Source organism: Trachemys scripta, chromosome 13, assembly GCF_013100865.1.
Source record: "Trachemys scripta elegans isolate TJP31775 chromosome 13, CAS_Tse_1.0, whole genome shotgun sequence".
In the NCBI taxonomy this organism is placed as follows: Eukaryota; Metazoa; Chordata; order Testudines; family Emydidae; genus Trachemys; species Trachemys scripta.
In genome coordinates this window covers 38,104,647-38,120,179 of record NC_048310.1, presented here as the reverse complement: position 1 = coordinate 38,120,179, position 15,533 = coordinate 38,104,647, and the positions used below count along the sequence as shown (strand labels likewise).

General features: G+C 53.2%; 1 protein-coding gene across 1 annotated transcript in view; it reads left to right on the top strand.

The window, feature by feature from the left end:
- FA2H (fatty acid 2-hydroxylase) overlaps positions 1–15,533 on the top strand; it is a 69,500-nt gene that overhangs the window by 46,330 nt on the left and 7,637 nt on the right. The window contains exons 3-6 of the mRNA XM_034788748.1: positions 1,692–1,834; positions 2,944–3,050; positions 8,371–8,543; positions 9,670–9,922. Coding sequence (XP_034644639.1) covers positions 1,692–1,834; positions 2,944–3,050; positions 8,371–8,543; positions 9,670–9,922 — 676 coding nt within the window. The remainder of the gene's footprint in view (positions 1–1,691; positions 1,835–2,943; positions 3,051–8,370; positions 8,544–9,669; positions 9,923–15,533) is intronic.

Below are 15,533 nucleotides of genomic sequence, written 5' to 3'. Positions count from 1 at the left end.
TGACCATGCCACGTGGACAGAGTTTCTCAAATGCAGTGTGAGATTTTTCTGCCCTAAAGTGTTTCCTTCGCTGCCTCTCAGGGCGGTGGTAGTGCACTCCCAGGGCTGCCTGCATGACTCCACCATGGCTGTTACACACCGTAATCTCCACCCACTGATTAAAAAATCACTACTCCCCTTTCTGCCTGTTGTCCCCGCTGTGCTCCATTCCTCACCCACTGGAGCTCACGCTCCAGCAGTCATTTCAGTAATTGTTCGTCTATAGTCACCAGTTGGTGTAATACCTCCCTAACAGATCCCTCGCCTGCTCTTGGTAAGCACCAGATATCTTTGAGAAGGGGGAATGAAGGCATTGAAGAGTAAGCCGCTGTCGTGTGCGGCAGCCTGGAATAGCTGGTCCACCCCATTCCCGCGTGTCTCCTGCTCACTTCCAGTGCAGCACTAGGACGGCATGATGGACAGCGGGAGGCGGCAGGTGCTGTGGTGTAGTCTCTGAGCGAATGCACAGCAGAGCTTGCTTAGGAGAGCGATGTCAAAGTGACACTGTCAGGTGGCTGAGCCATAAACCAGGATGTAATTGTTCCTGTGAAATCTGGGCAGTGCAGAGGATTGTGGTGTGTGGTACCTCCTGGCACAAAGAACCAGCCAGGGAATCTGAGCAGCCCCAGTGATCTAGCCACAATACCTTGGTCTCTTGTACTCGCTACCTGTGATAAAGCAAGGGTGGGGACGTTTGTAAGTGCTCTGCCTCCACTGACTTCAGGGAGAGCAACATCAGGCCAGCACTGAGCACTTTTTAATCCTCCCTACCCTAAATTGTCTTCCCTGTCCCACACCCAGCTGCCAGACCTCCTGCCCCACTAGCGACTCCTGCAGTGAAGTTCTTAATTGTCTGTAAGCCAGGGGTCACAGCACTGATCGGGGGGGGGGGGTCACTTTCATATTCGATTTTAAAAGCTGCCACAGAACCTTCATCCTGCTGCACAAATCCCCAGGGGCTGCAGGGGGCTTTGCTGCATAACTTAGGGGGGCAGCTTGCCACAGGGACCTGTCTATCTGATCACAGTGCGAGGGAGGGCGTGTCTCTCACAGTGAAGGTAAGCAGTGTCTTACAAAAAACTCTCTTGATGCTTCCATGCTTTTAATGCTAGAAAAAAAAATCTGGCCCATAGAGCAGCTCAATAAATAATGTGAGTGTTAAACTGAGCAGCACTCAGCACTTCCGAGTCTGGGAGTTGATTCTAATTCTGTTCTGCCATTGTTTAGCCAGCGGTACGATCTCTCTCCTGCACCCTCCGGGCTTACAACACCCCTAGCCTTTTCTCTAAGGGAGAGGTCCTTTCTTACCCACCTGGCTCTAATAGATTCAGCTCAGTCTATGATGGACATACGATGTTATCATTTTTAGTTTTTGCATAACCTGTCAGCTCCCCGGCCTGGAGAAGTGTCCTAGCTCATACTAATGTAGCAATCTTAACCTTGAGTCTGGGTAAAGCCCCTTAGGTGTTGCTTTGTACGGAGGAGAAGTTCTTGGATGCTGGTTGCACAAGCTATCTGGCTCACCCTGATGTTCCATGGGAGATATGCACATCAACGAGTAATACGCTACTGCATTGTGCTAGGTGAAGAATGTAAAATGGCTTAGTGACTTCTTTGTAAAAGATCTCGCTCCCTATTCTCTGCTCCCCTAGGATCTCGTGGACTGGCACAAACCATTGCTCTGGCAGGTGGGCCATTTGGGGGAGAAATATGACGAGTGGGTGCATCAGCCTGTGGACCGGCCAATTCGCTTGTTCCACTCGGATTTCATAGAGTCCCTCTCTAAAACAGCATGGTAAGTGTTGTCTGAGGGAGGCTTACAGCAGGTCTGGCCTTGTCTGACCCCTCCCCCAGGGCTTATGCTTCTTGGCACGTCCAAGACTAGAATCTCGAAATAGAGGTTCATTGTGAGACCATGTCCCCAGGGGAAGGGGAAGGAAGCTGGGCCTGTTGGATGGACAGGGAGCTCCTGGGGTCCAGCAGGGAAAGACGGCTCAGTGCAGTGACTCTGAGACGGGCCGAGCTCAGATAACAAGACACATCCCATCTGGGAGCTTCTTGGAGCATCCAGGTGTTTCTGGAGCCCTCAGGCTCTCTGCCTCGTCACCTATCACTCGTCAGTCAATATTGTATCCACAATGACCGTGGTGAGACTTGCTTCTGCATCCCTCAGCGCCCCTAAAGAGATGAGACGAAGGGGAGCAGCTGCAGAGCAATGTGAGGTGCTTCCCCCACGGCATTCCTATGATGGGAAGCAAGAGACCTGGAAACTGAGCCTGAGTCTTTGCCATGGTCACGCACAGCCCAAGCCACCGGGCTGACTCCCCTGCAAAGCAGCCTCTGGTACTAGGGCCTGCTCCTCTAGGATGTAGGATTGCTGCTGCTTAAAGCTCTTCTCCCAATAGTTTGTATTGGGTCCCCTCCTCCCTCTCTCTGAGCTTGAGCAGGAAGCGAGGGCCTGTGAAGTGTAGAACAGCCAGAACGCTGGCTTTGGGGCCACTGGTACAGCTGTCTCAATGTCCCTCAAAACATGTGCCCTGTTTGGAATAACTAAGGGCCAGTCTGCACTAGACACACCACAGCGGCCCAACTGCATTGATGCAGCACGTCAGGGGAGGACGCTCTATGCCGATGGAAGAGAGCTCTCCCGCTGGCACAAGAACTGCACCTCCAGGAGAGGCGGTAGCTACGTCTGTGGGAGAAGCTCTCCTGCCGACATAGTGCTATCCACACTGGCTCTTAGCTCAGTGTAAATTACGTCACTCGGGTGTGGCTTATTCACACTCCTGAGTGATGGACATTATACCAACACAAGTGGTAGTGTGCACAAGCTCTAAGTTTGCCATAGAGCACGGAGAAAGCTTGTGAATTTGCTCAAATGAATTCCTCTCTTCCATCCTCTAGGTACATTGTTATCATGGTGTGGATCCCTGTGGTGCTGTATCTCAGCTGGTTCTGCTACGCGTCTCTTGCACAGGGAACTACCAGACTCTTCTCGTCATTCACAGCAGGTACTGAACTCCAGCACAGCTCCACCTGCCTTGTCTAATCCGGGTCCCTTAAGCCCTAGAAAGGCAATTGCACTCACCTGCATCGCAGCAGTCCCGCTTTCCTGAGGGGAGTCACTCGCATGTACATTGGGACAAGCTCTCCCACTAGCATGAAGAGGTCAAATCCGTGTGTGTGTGCGTGTACACATGTGTTGTGCGTAGAGGGCCCAGGGGCTGGCTGGCTTGCTTTCCACCATCCCACCCCACCGGTGCATGTTTGAAGCTACAATTAGTTGCATGGAACAGCAGCAAATTAACTCTTTTTGCCAAGTACAGCTTTTGAAATAACATCCAGTCTCCTTTAAAGCCAGTCATAGCCACAGTTATCTGCATCCATCCCCATTCTGGGCTAAGTGTTACAGCTTGTGAGCGGCACCAGATCACTGGCTTGCTGCAGAAATCTGGTTGCTGGCGGCTGTGGTCTGGGGCAGCTGTAATCTGTCCATCACGGTGGTGCTTTTGGGCAAGGTGTATCAGAGGAAGAAAATATTGTACCAGTCCAGTGACTTGTGCCAAGTTTGCAACACTTCTCTGTTGTCAGTCCAGCCCCCAAAGCTTTTTACCGAGCACATGCACGCGGGCTGCAGTGCTGGAACCGGATTCAGCTCCTGTGGTGCTTCACTCCAGACACACCTGCGCAGGCCTGCTTTATCCAGCTCCCTATGGCTGGATCCTGAGCAAAGACACAAGCCATTTCCTCTTTGTCCCACTTCACTAGAACACCTTATTTGGCCCTTTTGGGTGTCTCTACACAGTGGCTGGGAGATGTAATTCCAGCTTGGGGAGACGTACACGTGCTAGCTCTGCTGGAGCTACCATGCTAAAAATAGCAGCAGCACCCAAGTACAATCCTGTCTAACCCTGTAAATGGTGGAGTCTCTGTGACTTGAAGTCTTTAAAGCATGATTTGAGGATGACGGTGACTCAGCCAGAGGTTAGGGGTCTATCGCAGGAGTGGGCAGGTGAGGTTCTGTGGCCTGCAATCTACAGGAGGTCAGACTAGATGATCATAGAATCATACAATATCAGAGTTGGAAGGAACCTCAGGAGGTATCTAGTCCAACCCCCTGCTCAAAGCAGGACCAATCCCCAACTAAATCATCCCAGCCAGGGCTTTGTCAAGCCTGACCTTAAAAACCTCTAAGGAAGGAGATTCCACCACCTCCCTAGGTGACCCATTCCAGTGCTTCGCCACCCTCCTAGTGAAAAAGTTTTTCCTAATACCCAACCTAAACCTCCTCCACTGCAACTTGAGACCATTACTCCTTGTTCTGTCATCCGGTACCACTGAGAACAGCCGAGCTCCATCCTCTTTGGAACCTCCTTTCAGGTAGTTGAAAGCAGCTATCAAATCCCCCCTCACTCTTCTCTTCTGCAGACTAAACAAGCCCAGTTCCCTCAGCCTCTCCTCATAAGTCATGTGCTCCAGCCCCCTAATCGTGATGGTTCCTGCTAGCTTTGGAGTCTGAGTCTGGGTATGTATTTGTGTGGCTAGTGTTCCCACTGCCCATGAACTAGCTCCAGCAGTTAGCATGTGTACAGCTCCCCGAGCTGCGGACTATGCCTCCCAGCTTCAGTATGGAGGTACCGTTAGTGTAACAGAGGTGCACTCGCCATCTTTAGCTGTGTTTCTAACTAAATGGGGGTGTCCTCATGACTGTTTCTGCCAGTGGCTTGCTGCTCCCCCATCTCAGATGGCGGGGTCCCCAGAGCTGACCTTGGCTCTTTGCCAGGGTGGCAGATCACTGTGCTGCTGATGCTTGCTCCCAGTCCAGACAAAGATTTAAAAAAAAAAAAATCACTGACTAGTCTCAGAAACCCTGGCTCTCGTGCCCTCTGTTTTTCTGGCCCTCCCTGCATTCATGTGTCATCCTGGTGTCGGATAGATACTGAGTCTCTCCAGATGTGAAGGGCTATAGGTGTCCAGACATCAAAGCCCAGCCCAGCCCCCCAGAGGGGTCTGTGAATTGCTTGTGATTCCTAGTTAAGGCTAAGTTTTTATCATGGTTATTTTTAGTAAAAGTCATGGACAGATCACAGGCAATGCACAGAAATTCACAGAACCCGTGACCTGTCCGTGACTTTACTAAAAAGAACCAGGGGACAGGGCTAGGTAGGGGGAGGAATGGAGCCCTGTAGTGGGGGACTTCCAGCCAAGCACCCCGCCATGGTGAGGGGCACAGCCCCAGGTCCAGCAGGGATCGCACCCACGGGGGGGACAGCCACCGCTCTGGAGCTGGCCGCAGCTGCAGGATGGGTGCATGGCTCCGGCTGCAGCCCCCCCCCCCCCAAGCCTGGGGCACTGTGGGGCTGGGGCGAGTGGCCTAGCTGCAGCTTCTGGCGGAAGCCGCGGGGCTGGGGCTGCAGGGTCCTGGTTCCAGCCAGCCCCAGTTGCAAGGCAGGGGTGCACAGTCCCGCCTCCACCTCCTGAAGCTCTGGAAGTCCCAGAGGTTTTGTAAAGTCACAGAATCTGTGGCTGCTGTGATCTCCGTGACTAAATTGTAGCCTTATTCCTACTAGGAGGAGTCTGCAACAATTCCAGCATGGACACTGTCTAGTTATCTTTACAAAGAAAAAGTCGAGAAATTCAGCTGCATAAAAGCTGAGATTCCACTTTTTTGGGGTCCCCCAAATCAAGGGAACCCACAACCATGGGGCTTTGGGGACTGCAGAGGCCATCTCTGGTGGCCTCTAACCTGTTGTGGGGCATGCTGCTCGCCACTCATCCCTGTCCACTTCTGCAGCTGAATGGAAGCAAAAGAAACGGCCAGTGCTGTCAGTCTGTAGCCCTGTATGGTTGTTTGACGAGCCCATCCCTCTGTGCTGCTGGTGCTGGGCAGACCTCGCACAGTGTGTGGCTTGTTTGTGTGAAATCCCCCATTGGCCACCCTCCTGCCAGCAACAATGCAGTCAGAGCACGTTGCCACCTTTGTTTCTAATGTGCTGTTTTCCTCCCCTGAGCTGCATTCCTTTGGAGATGCCATTTGGTATCAGCGTTGACCGTGTCCAGAGGTGGGTGAACGGTGGGGAGAGGGAGAATCTCCTCCTCCTCTCATGTAGCCGTGTCCAACCAGAGCCTGCCGTGGTGGCGCGGGTGCAGCTCAGTGGGCTGGAGGGGGCACTGTGTTTGGAGCAGATCACTGGCAAATGCTGTTAGCTGGGGTCTTAAAGGGCCATCTTCAACTTGGAATCTAGGTGGGTTGTTTTGTTTTGTTTTGTTTTTTTTAAACTAGTCTCAAGTAGCTTGAAGTGCTGCCTCTGTGCCCCACCCCCAGCCAGCCTCTGTGCCTTTTTTATGAATAATCACACTTCTGACAGCAGGGCCTAAGGGCCAGCTAAGAACCGGCCCCCACTGTGCCAGGTGCTGTACAAACGCAGTAGCCGACAATCTCTGCCCTGCAGCGCTTACAACCGAAATAGACCAGGCAGACGCGGGTGGGGGAAGGGCTAGAACAGATGAGCAGGGTGAACAGTGCGATGGCAGCAAAGAGCAGGGTAATGCTGTGATTTTTATTATTTTAGAGGCTGGGGTTGAGTGAGGCAGGGATCAGCTAAATGGAAAGAGCAGAGCTGGGTGGGGGGGCAGAGCGTGAGAAGGGCAGGTGTGAAATGAAGCTGTGGTGAAAAGACCATGAGGCGGGGAAAAGGTTGGTGCAAACCGCCAGTGATGCAGAGCTCAGGAAGTCCAGTCAAACCTGTAGCTAGATCTCCAACTGTCGAGAGGATCCAAACTCCCTGCATTAGGAGCCAGCCAGGAGGGGCAGAAGCAGCTTTGTGACGCTAGGCAGACTTCCTAACATGTATCTATTGGTGCCCCCTGCCCACTGCGGTGTTTGCTCTGCTGTGCTCTCAGCTGGGTTAGGGAGAGCGCTTCCCCCTTGCGCCGCTACATGCTTGCAGAGAGTCACCTGTGCAACCAATTTGTTCTGGGGTGAGGCTTTCTCTCCTTCTTCCCCCTACCCCCCAAAAGCTAATTGTGATTCTTCTGTGCTGTTGCCTGAGGCCTGATCTCTGACAGACCGTCAGTCACAAGAGGGGGGGCTTGTCATGCCCATTTTAAAGATATAAAGTGTCAAACCAGTATTTGTTGGATTCCTGGCCTCAGCTGGTAGCAAATTGAACAGTCTGTAGCTGGGTCGTGTGTGTGTATGTGTGTTACCTTGTTCCTTTTTCAGTAAGCACCTACTGCCTGCAGGAAGCAGGGGCTGAGGGCGGGGGGGCACCTTAGGGGCATACTCCAGGCTGAGACTGAGGGCTGCATGTATCGTGTATCACTAGAAGTACGACCCACAGCAGCGTTTAGTGGGGAAGCGGGTAGGCACCACATGGCCCGAGTTGCTAGGGACTCTTACGCTAGCTGGCTTCCTTCTCCAGTGAACATTCCCCCCACCCCCAAGAATCTGGCTTTGCTTCTGCAGAGTAAATGACGGGGGTCATACAAAGAAGCATGTTTGAGCCACGCCATGGGAAAACAGCCCTCCCATTGATGTGCTCTACCTAGCTCACGGCGTCCTGATAAAGGCAGATCTGTCTGTGGAACAATGGGAAAGCGCTCCAGCCTGGCAGCAGCCTCCACGCGACCCTCCCTTTAAATACACCGAGAAGACGATGGCAGAAGCATCAGCTGCTCAATTAAAAATCTGGTTTGGGGGCGGGGGTTTAGTCTTAGCTGGGAGACTCCATGGTACAGATAGTGGTTCTGCTGTTGCAAGCAGATTCAGAGGGGCTCTGGCCCTTTCCAGTGCGAGGGATATCAGGAAGTCAGGAGGGGCTGAAGGAGCCAAAGGGTGCAATGGGCGGGGTGCAGGAAGCAGGGGTGTGAGGGAAGAGATGGGGTGAGTTAGGCAGAGTCTGGAGAGAGGAAGAGATATGGAAGGAGTGGAGATCACTGAAAGCATCTGAGGGGGACGGGACGGGTGGGCATGGTCAGTGTTGCTCCAGAGGAGGAGGAGAATCTTACCTGTGGCATTTGGAGGGTGGAGAACTGAGAAACTGGAGGTGTTTGTAGTGGCCGAGTCAAGAATTGACAGGCTTTAGCAGTAAGGCTAGCTTGTTGCCAGTACAGAGCCGGGCTGGCAGGGGAGAGGAGAGGAGACTCCTGGCCCTCCTAGAGGGTCTGGGTGGATATGTCTGAAGCTGCTAAAGGGGAAATACAATAAATCTGGGAAGCACAAAGTAAATGTGAAAGAAGCAGTGACACGTGACGTGATCCCCTGTCTTGCTTGCTAGCCATGGTAGTGATGCATGGTTGCTGATAGCTGCATGTCTCCTTGTCGTGTAGAGTATTCCATCCCTGTGCACAAGTACTTCTTCCCATTCATCTTCGTGCTGGGAATGTTCCTGTGGTCCTTAGTAGAGTATCTCATCCATCGCTTTCTCTTCCACATGAAGCCGCCTGCTAGTAACTATTATCTCATCACACTGCATTTCTTGTTGCACGGCCAGCATCACAAGGTGAGTAGTGCTCACCCCTGCTTGCAATGTAGGGAGTAGCACAACAGATCTCTGGAGATAACAATCTCAGGCATGGGAATTGTGGAGCTTAGTTATGCATGTCAGCGTGACTCGTGGTATCTCTCTGATTAGGAAAGGAGCACCACCCAGTGCTATTAGACTTGCCCAGAGCAACAGCCTTGCCACTAAAGTTAAAATTCAAGGTCTGACCGAAGTTGTGGAGGCATGCTTAAACATGCACAGGGCCAGCTCCGGTGGCAGCCTGCCAGTCTCTTGGCACATGGCATTGCAAGCCATATGCAGCAAGACCAGATGCAGGGCGTTTGCCTAGAATTTCTCAATGATGACTGGAAATGCTTTAGCACCTGCGAAGGCTGCTGACGCAGGGTTGTGTTTCTCAGTGACTCAAAGCAGGGTGAGGTGCTACATCCCTTCTACACCAGTAGATGCTTTAGCACTAGTGATGGGGAAATGCGGAAGCCTTGAGTCTCGTCGGGTAACTAGAAATTGGGTGAGTTGATTTGTGAATTTAATATTCCAAATCCGTGAATGCAGTGCCAGCTTCTTGGCTGGCAGAAATCGACATCACTCGATTGAACTCAAAGGAGCCAGGCCAGTCTGCACCGGGTAGGGGTCTGACCAGGTTGAAACTTAGATGGTTAAAAGTAGCTTTTAATAAACTTACCCTTCTGTGGGCACCTGAGCTGCCTTAGCAACCTCTAGCTTTGTTAGGGTTGGGAACGGTGGCAAAGTAGCTTTAGAAGCGGCCGCTGCTGCAACTAGAAGAACCCTAACCCCCTGAAAGGCTGGCTTCCCCTGGGAGCTGGCCAGCGTAGCCAGCCTAACACCCCTGCGCCTGCAACAGGCGCTTGTAGAGGCGTCTGACGCTGCTCGGGAGCTCCCTCGTGATGCCTCAAACACATCGCCTTTGACCGGTCAGAGGCTCCACCATAGCTGCTTCTAGGCCCCGAGAGCAGAGGCAGACGTGTTTGTAGCTTCTGATCTGATGGTAATTATTCACGTTGCCCCCTCTCTGTCTGGGTCATGTGAACCAGGAGAGTATCACACCTGGGTTCCTTAAACGTGCTAGGAACTCATCCTGTCCATTATCCTTCTCTGCCTCCAGTCTCCATTTGACAGCTCCCGTCTGGTCTTCCCTCCCGTGCCTGCATCGCTGGTGATTGGGTTTTTCTACACCCTCTTGCGCCTGCTCCTGCCTGAAGCAGTTGGCATGTCCATGTTTGTCGGTGGGCTGTTTGGTTATGTTGTCTACGACATGACTCATTACTACCTGCACTACGGCTCGCCAAAGAAAGGCACCTACCTGTACGGGCTGAAGGCTTATCACGTGAAGCACCACTTTGAACACCAAAAATCAGGTACTTGCCCCTTTCTCCTCCTTCCTGCTGCCACCTCGGAACAGACATGTGACCAGGGAACACCGTTGACCCCTGGGGAGCCTGAGACAGCATGGCCGAGCCGAGGTCAGACTGTGCTCATTAGGGCTGCATCATCCATGCCTTGGGGCGACGTGTCTCTGAACCATCATTCATCTCATAACCCCCCCCAGGCTTTGCTCTTCTCCTCTGAGTCAGCTGGAGCTCCGCTCCTGTGTGTGTAAATCTCCTGGAGACAAAACTGGGCCCACGCTTTTAATCACAAGGGCCTGACTTTCGGTGCCCAAGGCCACATTTGGGCAAAGAAAAAAGGGGCCTGATCCTCACAGATGTTGAGCCCTGGCAGCCCCTCCCAAGGTCAAGAAAAGCTGCAAGTTCTCAGCAACCACTTATTGTGGTGCCTAAAGTGGCCTTGGATACCTAAAGTTAGGCACGTCCGATTCAAAGCATGGGCCCAGTTTTGAGTTTCCAGGAGGTTTACGCAGCTGAGAAGTTCCAGACTGGGGGTAACGACACAGACGCGTATGCCACACCCCAACATGGCTCTGTAAACGGTGGTGGTACGTTCTCTTGTCAGTCTGTTTTCCTCCAGTTACTGTCTGACGTTTGAAGAAAGCTTGGGACACTTTGCCCCCTCTTGATTCACTTTCTTCAAACTTGCTGTTAATCAGGAGGGCTGAAATCAAGCTCAGGAAATTCCAGTGCATATGGCTGACCACTGAGCCTTAACTCTGCCCCTGTTTGTATGTGCCTTGATTAAGGCAAGTTGTGTACTTGAGTCAGGAAACTTACTTTGATTTATTAAATGTGCAGATTTGATACTCTACAATTACATACAAACATATACAAAACATTAATTTGAATCCATTACAAACAGATGCTTCCTAGCCTACCAGGAATCCTATTTCAGAGCTTTTTACATTTGAAGCAAACCTTAACTACTTCCTTGTGTGTGCAGACATAGGTAATGGGGACTGTGCACAGATGCACGTGTGCACCTGAAACTGTAGAAAGTTTCCTTGTGACCAGAACACTAGTGTGTGAGACGAAGTTGAGCTTGTGTGATTCTATTGGTGCAAGAGGGCAGAGTTAAAGTGGTGCATTCAGCTGAATTTGGGAGGATTTTAAGGCTGTAAATAAAGCTATGGTAATCTAGAGGCTGGGTGGATTTCAATAATCATAGAATCATAGAATCTCAGGGTTGGAAGGGACCTCAGGAGGTCATCTAGTCCCACCCCCTGCTCAAAGCAGGACCAATCCCCAACTAAATCATCCCAGCCAGGGCTTTGTCAAGCCAGGCCTTAGAGGTTTTTAAGGATGGAGATTCCACCACCTCCCTAGGTAACCCATTCCAGTGCTTCACCACCCTCCTAGTGGAAAAGCTTTTCACTAATATCCAACCTAAACCTCCCCCACTGCAACTTGAGATTGTTACTCCTTGTTCTGTCATCTGCCACCACTGAGAACAGCCGAGCTCCATCCTCTTTGGAAACCCCCTTCAGGTAGCTGAAGGCTGCTATCAAATCCCCACTCACTCTTCTCTTCTGCAGACTAAATAACCCCAGTTCCCTCAGTCTCGCCTCATAAGTCATGTGCCCCAGCCCCCTGATCATTTGTGTTGTCCTCCGCTGGACTCTCTCCAATTCGTCCACATCCCTTCTGTAGTGGGGGGACCAAAACTGGACGCAATACTCCAGGTGTGGCCTCACCAGTGTCGAATAGAGGGGAATAATCACTTCCCTCGATCTGCTGGCAGTGCTCCTACAAATACAGCCCAATATGCCATTGGCCTTCTTGGCAACGAGGGTACACTGCTGACTCATATCCAGCTTCTCTTTCACTATAATCCCCAGGTCCTTTTCTGCAGAACTGCTGCTAAGCCAGTTGGTCCCCAGCCTGTAGCGGTTCATGGGATTCTTCCTTCCTAAGTGCAGGACTCTGCACTTGTCCTTGTTGAACCTCATCAGATTTCTTTTGGCCCAATCCTCTAATTTATCTAGGTCCCTCTGGACCCTATCCCTACCCTCCAGCGTATCTACCTCTCCACCCAGCTTAGTGTCATCCACAAACTTGCTGAGGGTGCAATTCATCCCATCATCCAGACTCAGGCGAGCAGTACACTTCTCTTTGTTCCTCTTTATTAGAAACTTAAGCCATCTAGTCAGCTGCAGCTCTGCAATGGCTTGACAGGTATGTGGATGGGAAAATCTAGGTGCTGACAAGTGGGTCTAAGGTTTTAAGAAGTGGCTGCTGCTTTCTGAATTGGCACTAAAATGCAGCAGTGCTAAGGGCACTGTCTCCCTGGGCTTGTAGCCTTTTGATGGGGTGTAATGCAAGTCCTGACTACTTCTGGTAATTAAAGTGCCTGTTTAAATGTTAGGCAGGGGTCAGGGTGTTGGCCCCAACAACCTGTTAAAATTCCCCTTTGGATGACTAGTCTGTCATGCTAAATTTCCACCTGTAACTTTGCTTGGGTTTTTGTAGAGTTCACTTCCTGCTAAACTGCTGTGTGCATCAGCTGCTGCACTCTCTTCCTCAGAGGTGGCTGCATTTCAGTGGTGGGAGAAGTAATTGTGGCTTCTGCAGTCCTCAACCAATTTTTGTTAAAGCTCTGAGGATATGTCTATTCTGAGCACTCCTTACAATGAAGTGTCGAGTACATACATTGCATGCCCAGCTAGCCCAAGTACAAAGAGCAGTGTAGATGCTGCCAGTGCCGGAGCCTTTCCTCGCTGCCTCCCCCATGCCAGAGCCTTTCCCTGACACATGTAGCTACATACCACAGTGTGGATGTATCTTGTTTTTCACTGTGGTGTATAACTACATATTCCCTGTGCTGCTGCCAGTGGTGTGCACTGTAGATGTACCCTGCCACTGTTTTCATTAGGGTGAAAGGTTCTTATAGAAATTAAAGCTCAGATTTAGCCTGCGGCATGGAGTATGAGGCTTATATCTTTGGGCGTTGCCTAGCCAGCATTATCTGACCGGTCCTGGGCTCTCGGCATCTCCCTCTTCCATTAGCCACTGAGGATGCGCTATCGGAGCTGCCTCCAGGATATGCAGATGGAGAGGCACATCCCAAATGTCTCAGGCTGGGGGAAAGATCAGGATCCAGGATACCCCTTTCTGCTTCTCAAGTGATCGTTGGCCCATGAGCGCAGTGGTTATCTCCATTTTCCAGACAGGGAAACTGAGGCACACTGGGATTAAGTGACTTTCCCAAGGCTACACTGTCACCAAAGAACAGGCACCCTAAAACCATGCTGATAAGTCTACATCCATACTCTGAGGAGAGGGTGAGGTCTCCAGACAGGCATATCTCACTGCATGGTTTCCTAGGAGAAAAGTGCTGTGCGGAGGTAGCTTTTGTCGTCACGAAGGCAGGACAACTTGGCTGTCAAATACTTTCTCCTCCCACAGGCAGGCAGCCTTTGTTCTCTTCTCTTCTCCTATGGGAATGGATTTCTTTGTGCCATGCAACCCTCGCTGTCTGGGACTGTTTCTAGAGGAGACCTGGGTTGTTCAGGCTGCTGAGGGGTGGCTGTGTTAGTGGTGACCCATTTGGGGCCCAGAGGGAGGGAGCTGGTCCCGCCTCTGCTTCTCATTCCATGGTTGCTTTTAGTCTCCGAAGTGCATAAAAACCCTCTGACTTTCCCCAGGAACTCATGCAATTCCCTGGAAATGCTCTGCCCCTCCTGCCTTCTTGGAAGAGCCTCTAAAGGCCAGTGCTGGGTTTTTAAAAACTCCCTCGCTTCTTACCAGTGTCTCTTTTTCAACTGGAACGATTCCCTAGAACAAAGGCATTCCTCCCCGGCTGCAAGGCCTTCGTCCCCATACCGGGAGTGGTGGGAGCATGCAGGCCTAGCACGCTGCATGAGCCCAGTGCAGAATATGTATTGGGTATTGTGGGTCACTGCCACAGAAGGGTTGCTCGCCGGCGTCGGGGTCCGTGCCACTGCATCAAGCACATATCCAGGGTCCCTAGCGGGCTCATTGGCCTGGAGCATGGGAGGGTCTGTGCTAAATTTAATATCTTCAAATGCAAAATGAGCAGATGCTCTGGATGGTGCCCGAGAGCTCTGCTGTGTTCAGCAAAGCAGCAATGACCCTTGAAGCAGCACTCAACAGCGCTCTGACGTGCCTGCTTTTGTGGGGGACACTAGCGCTCATGCCGCTTGCTGAGCCGTGGCACCTTCTCCCACCACTGAAATGCAGCCACCTCTGAGGGAGAGTGCAGCAGCTGTTTAGGCAGGAAGTGAATACTACAAAACCCAGTTGAATATACGGATGGAAATTTAGCATGACAGACTGGTGCAGAGCGCTTGTTGCCACAGCTTCCCTCGCTGTCCATGCTGAATGTCTAGCTGGGGGGAAGAGTGGGGCGGCACTCGGGAGATGCAGCCGATTCTGTAATGTTCTCCCTCCCTCTGCCAGGAAAACCCCTTCCAAACAGGAACCACCGCATACAGTGCCTGTGCTGGGTGACCGTTCTCTGGGAATGCCCAGGGCAGGGCCAGTGCAAGGATATTTTGCACCCTAGACAAAACTTCCACCTTGCGTGCCCCCCCCCCCCCCCCCCCCCCCCCCCCCCGTAACATTGGATCATTGAGGGGCAAATCCCAGCGAGCCTTTATGGACCCCAGGAACCAGCATGCTTGGGGCCAGCCATGCCCAGTAGCTGCTCCCCAGACCAGGTTCCCCCTCCCTGTCCCTGAACTTCCCTGGAGGGTGCACAGCCCCCCTGTGAGCCCACCCCATCCCGGCAGCCCCCGCCCTGAGTCCACTCACTGGCTTTGCTGGTCTTGGGCCGCTGCAGCAGCTCGGCAGGGAGGAGCTGCCTTCTGGAGGCTCCTGCAGCAGATGCATGCGGGCAGAGGCCCTCGTGTCCCCCCCCGGCTCTCCCTCGCCGTGCTCAGGCTCTGCAGCTCCTGGGAGTGTGAGCCGCCGCCGCTGCCCCTCCTGGAGCAGGCTCAGGGCCCCGGGAGCTGCACAGCCCAAACGTGGCAAGGGGGAAGCTGGGGGGCGCACGGGGGCTATGCCCACATGCATCTGCTGCAGCCTGCAGGAGCCCCCCGGGGGGCGCCAGGCCGCAGCCTGGGCAGGGGGCGCGGCTGCTCCCCGCTAGTGTAGGGTTACCATATTTTGTGCCTCCAAATGGAGGACACTCCACAGCCCCCCGGCCCCGCCCCAGCCCCGCCCACACCCCCGCCCCAACCCCGCCTCCTCCCCAAAGTCTCCGCCCCCTCCCCTGCTTCCCGCGAATATTTGATTCGCGGGAAGCCTGTAGCAGGTAAGGGGCAGTGTGGGGGGAGGAGGTGCGGCCCAGGCTGGCCCCCCGGCGTTTCCAGCCTGGGTCGGCTCGGGCCCTGGGGTGCCGGCCCCGGCCGACCACCCCCGGCCCGCCCAGCACTGCCGGCCCCCGGCGGACCCCCCCGGCTCCCGGCTCCGCGGGCTCGGCTCCCCGGCTCCTCGCCCCGCGGGCTCGGCTCCCCGGCTCCCCGCCCGGCTCCCCACTCCCCGGCTCCCCGCGGGCTCGGCTCCCCGCCCGGCTTCCCGGCTCCCCTCCCGGCTCCCCGCGGGCTCGGCTCCCCGG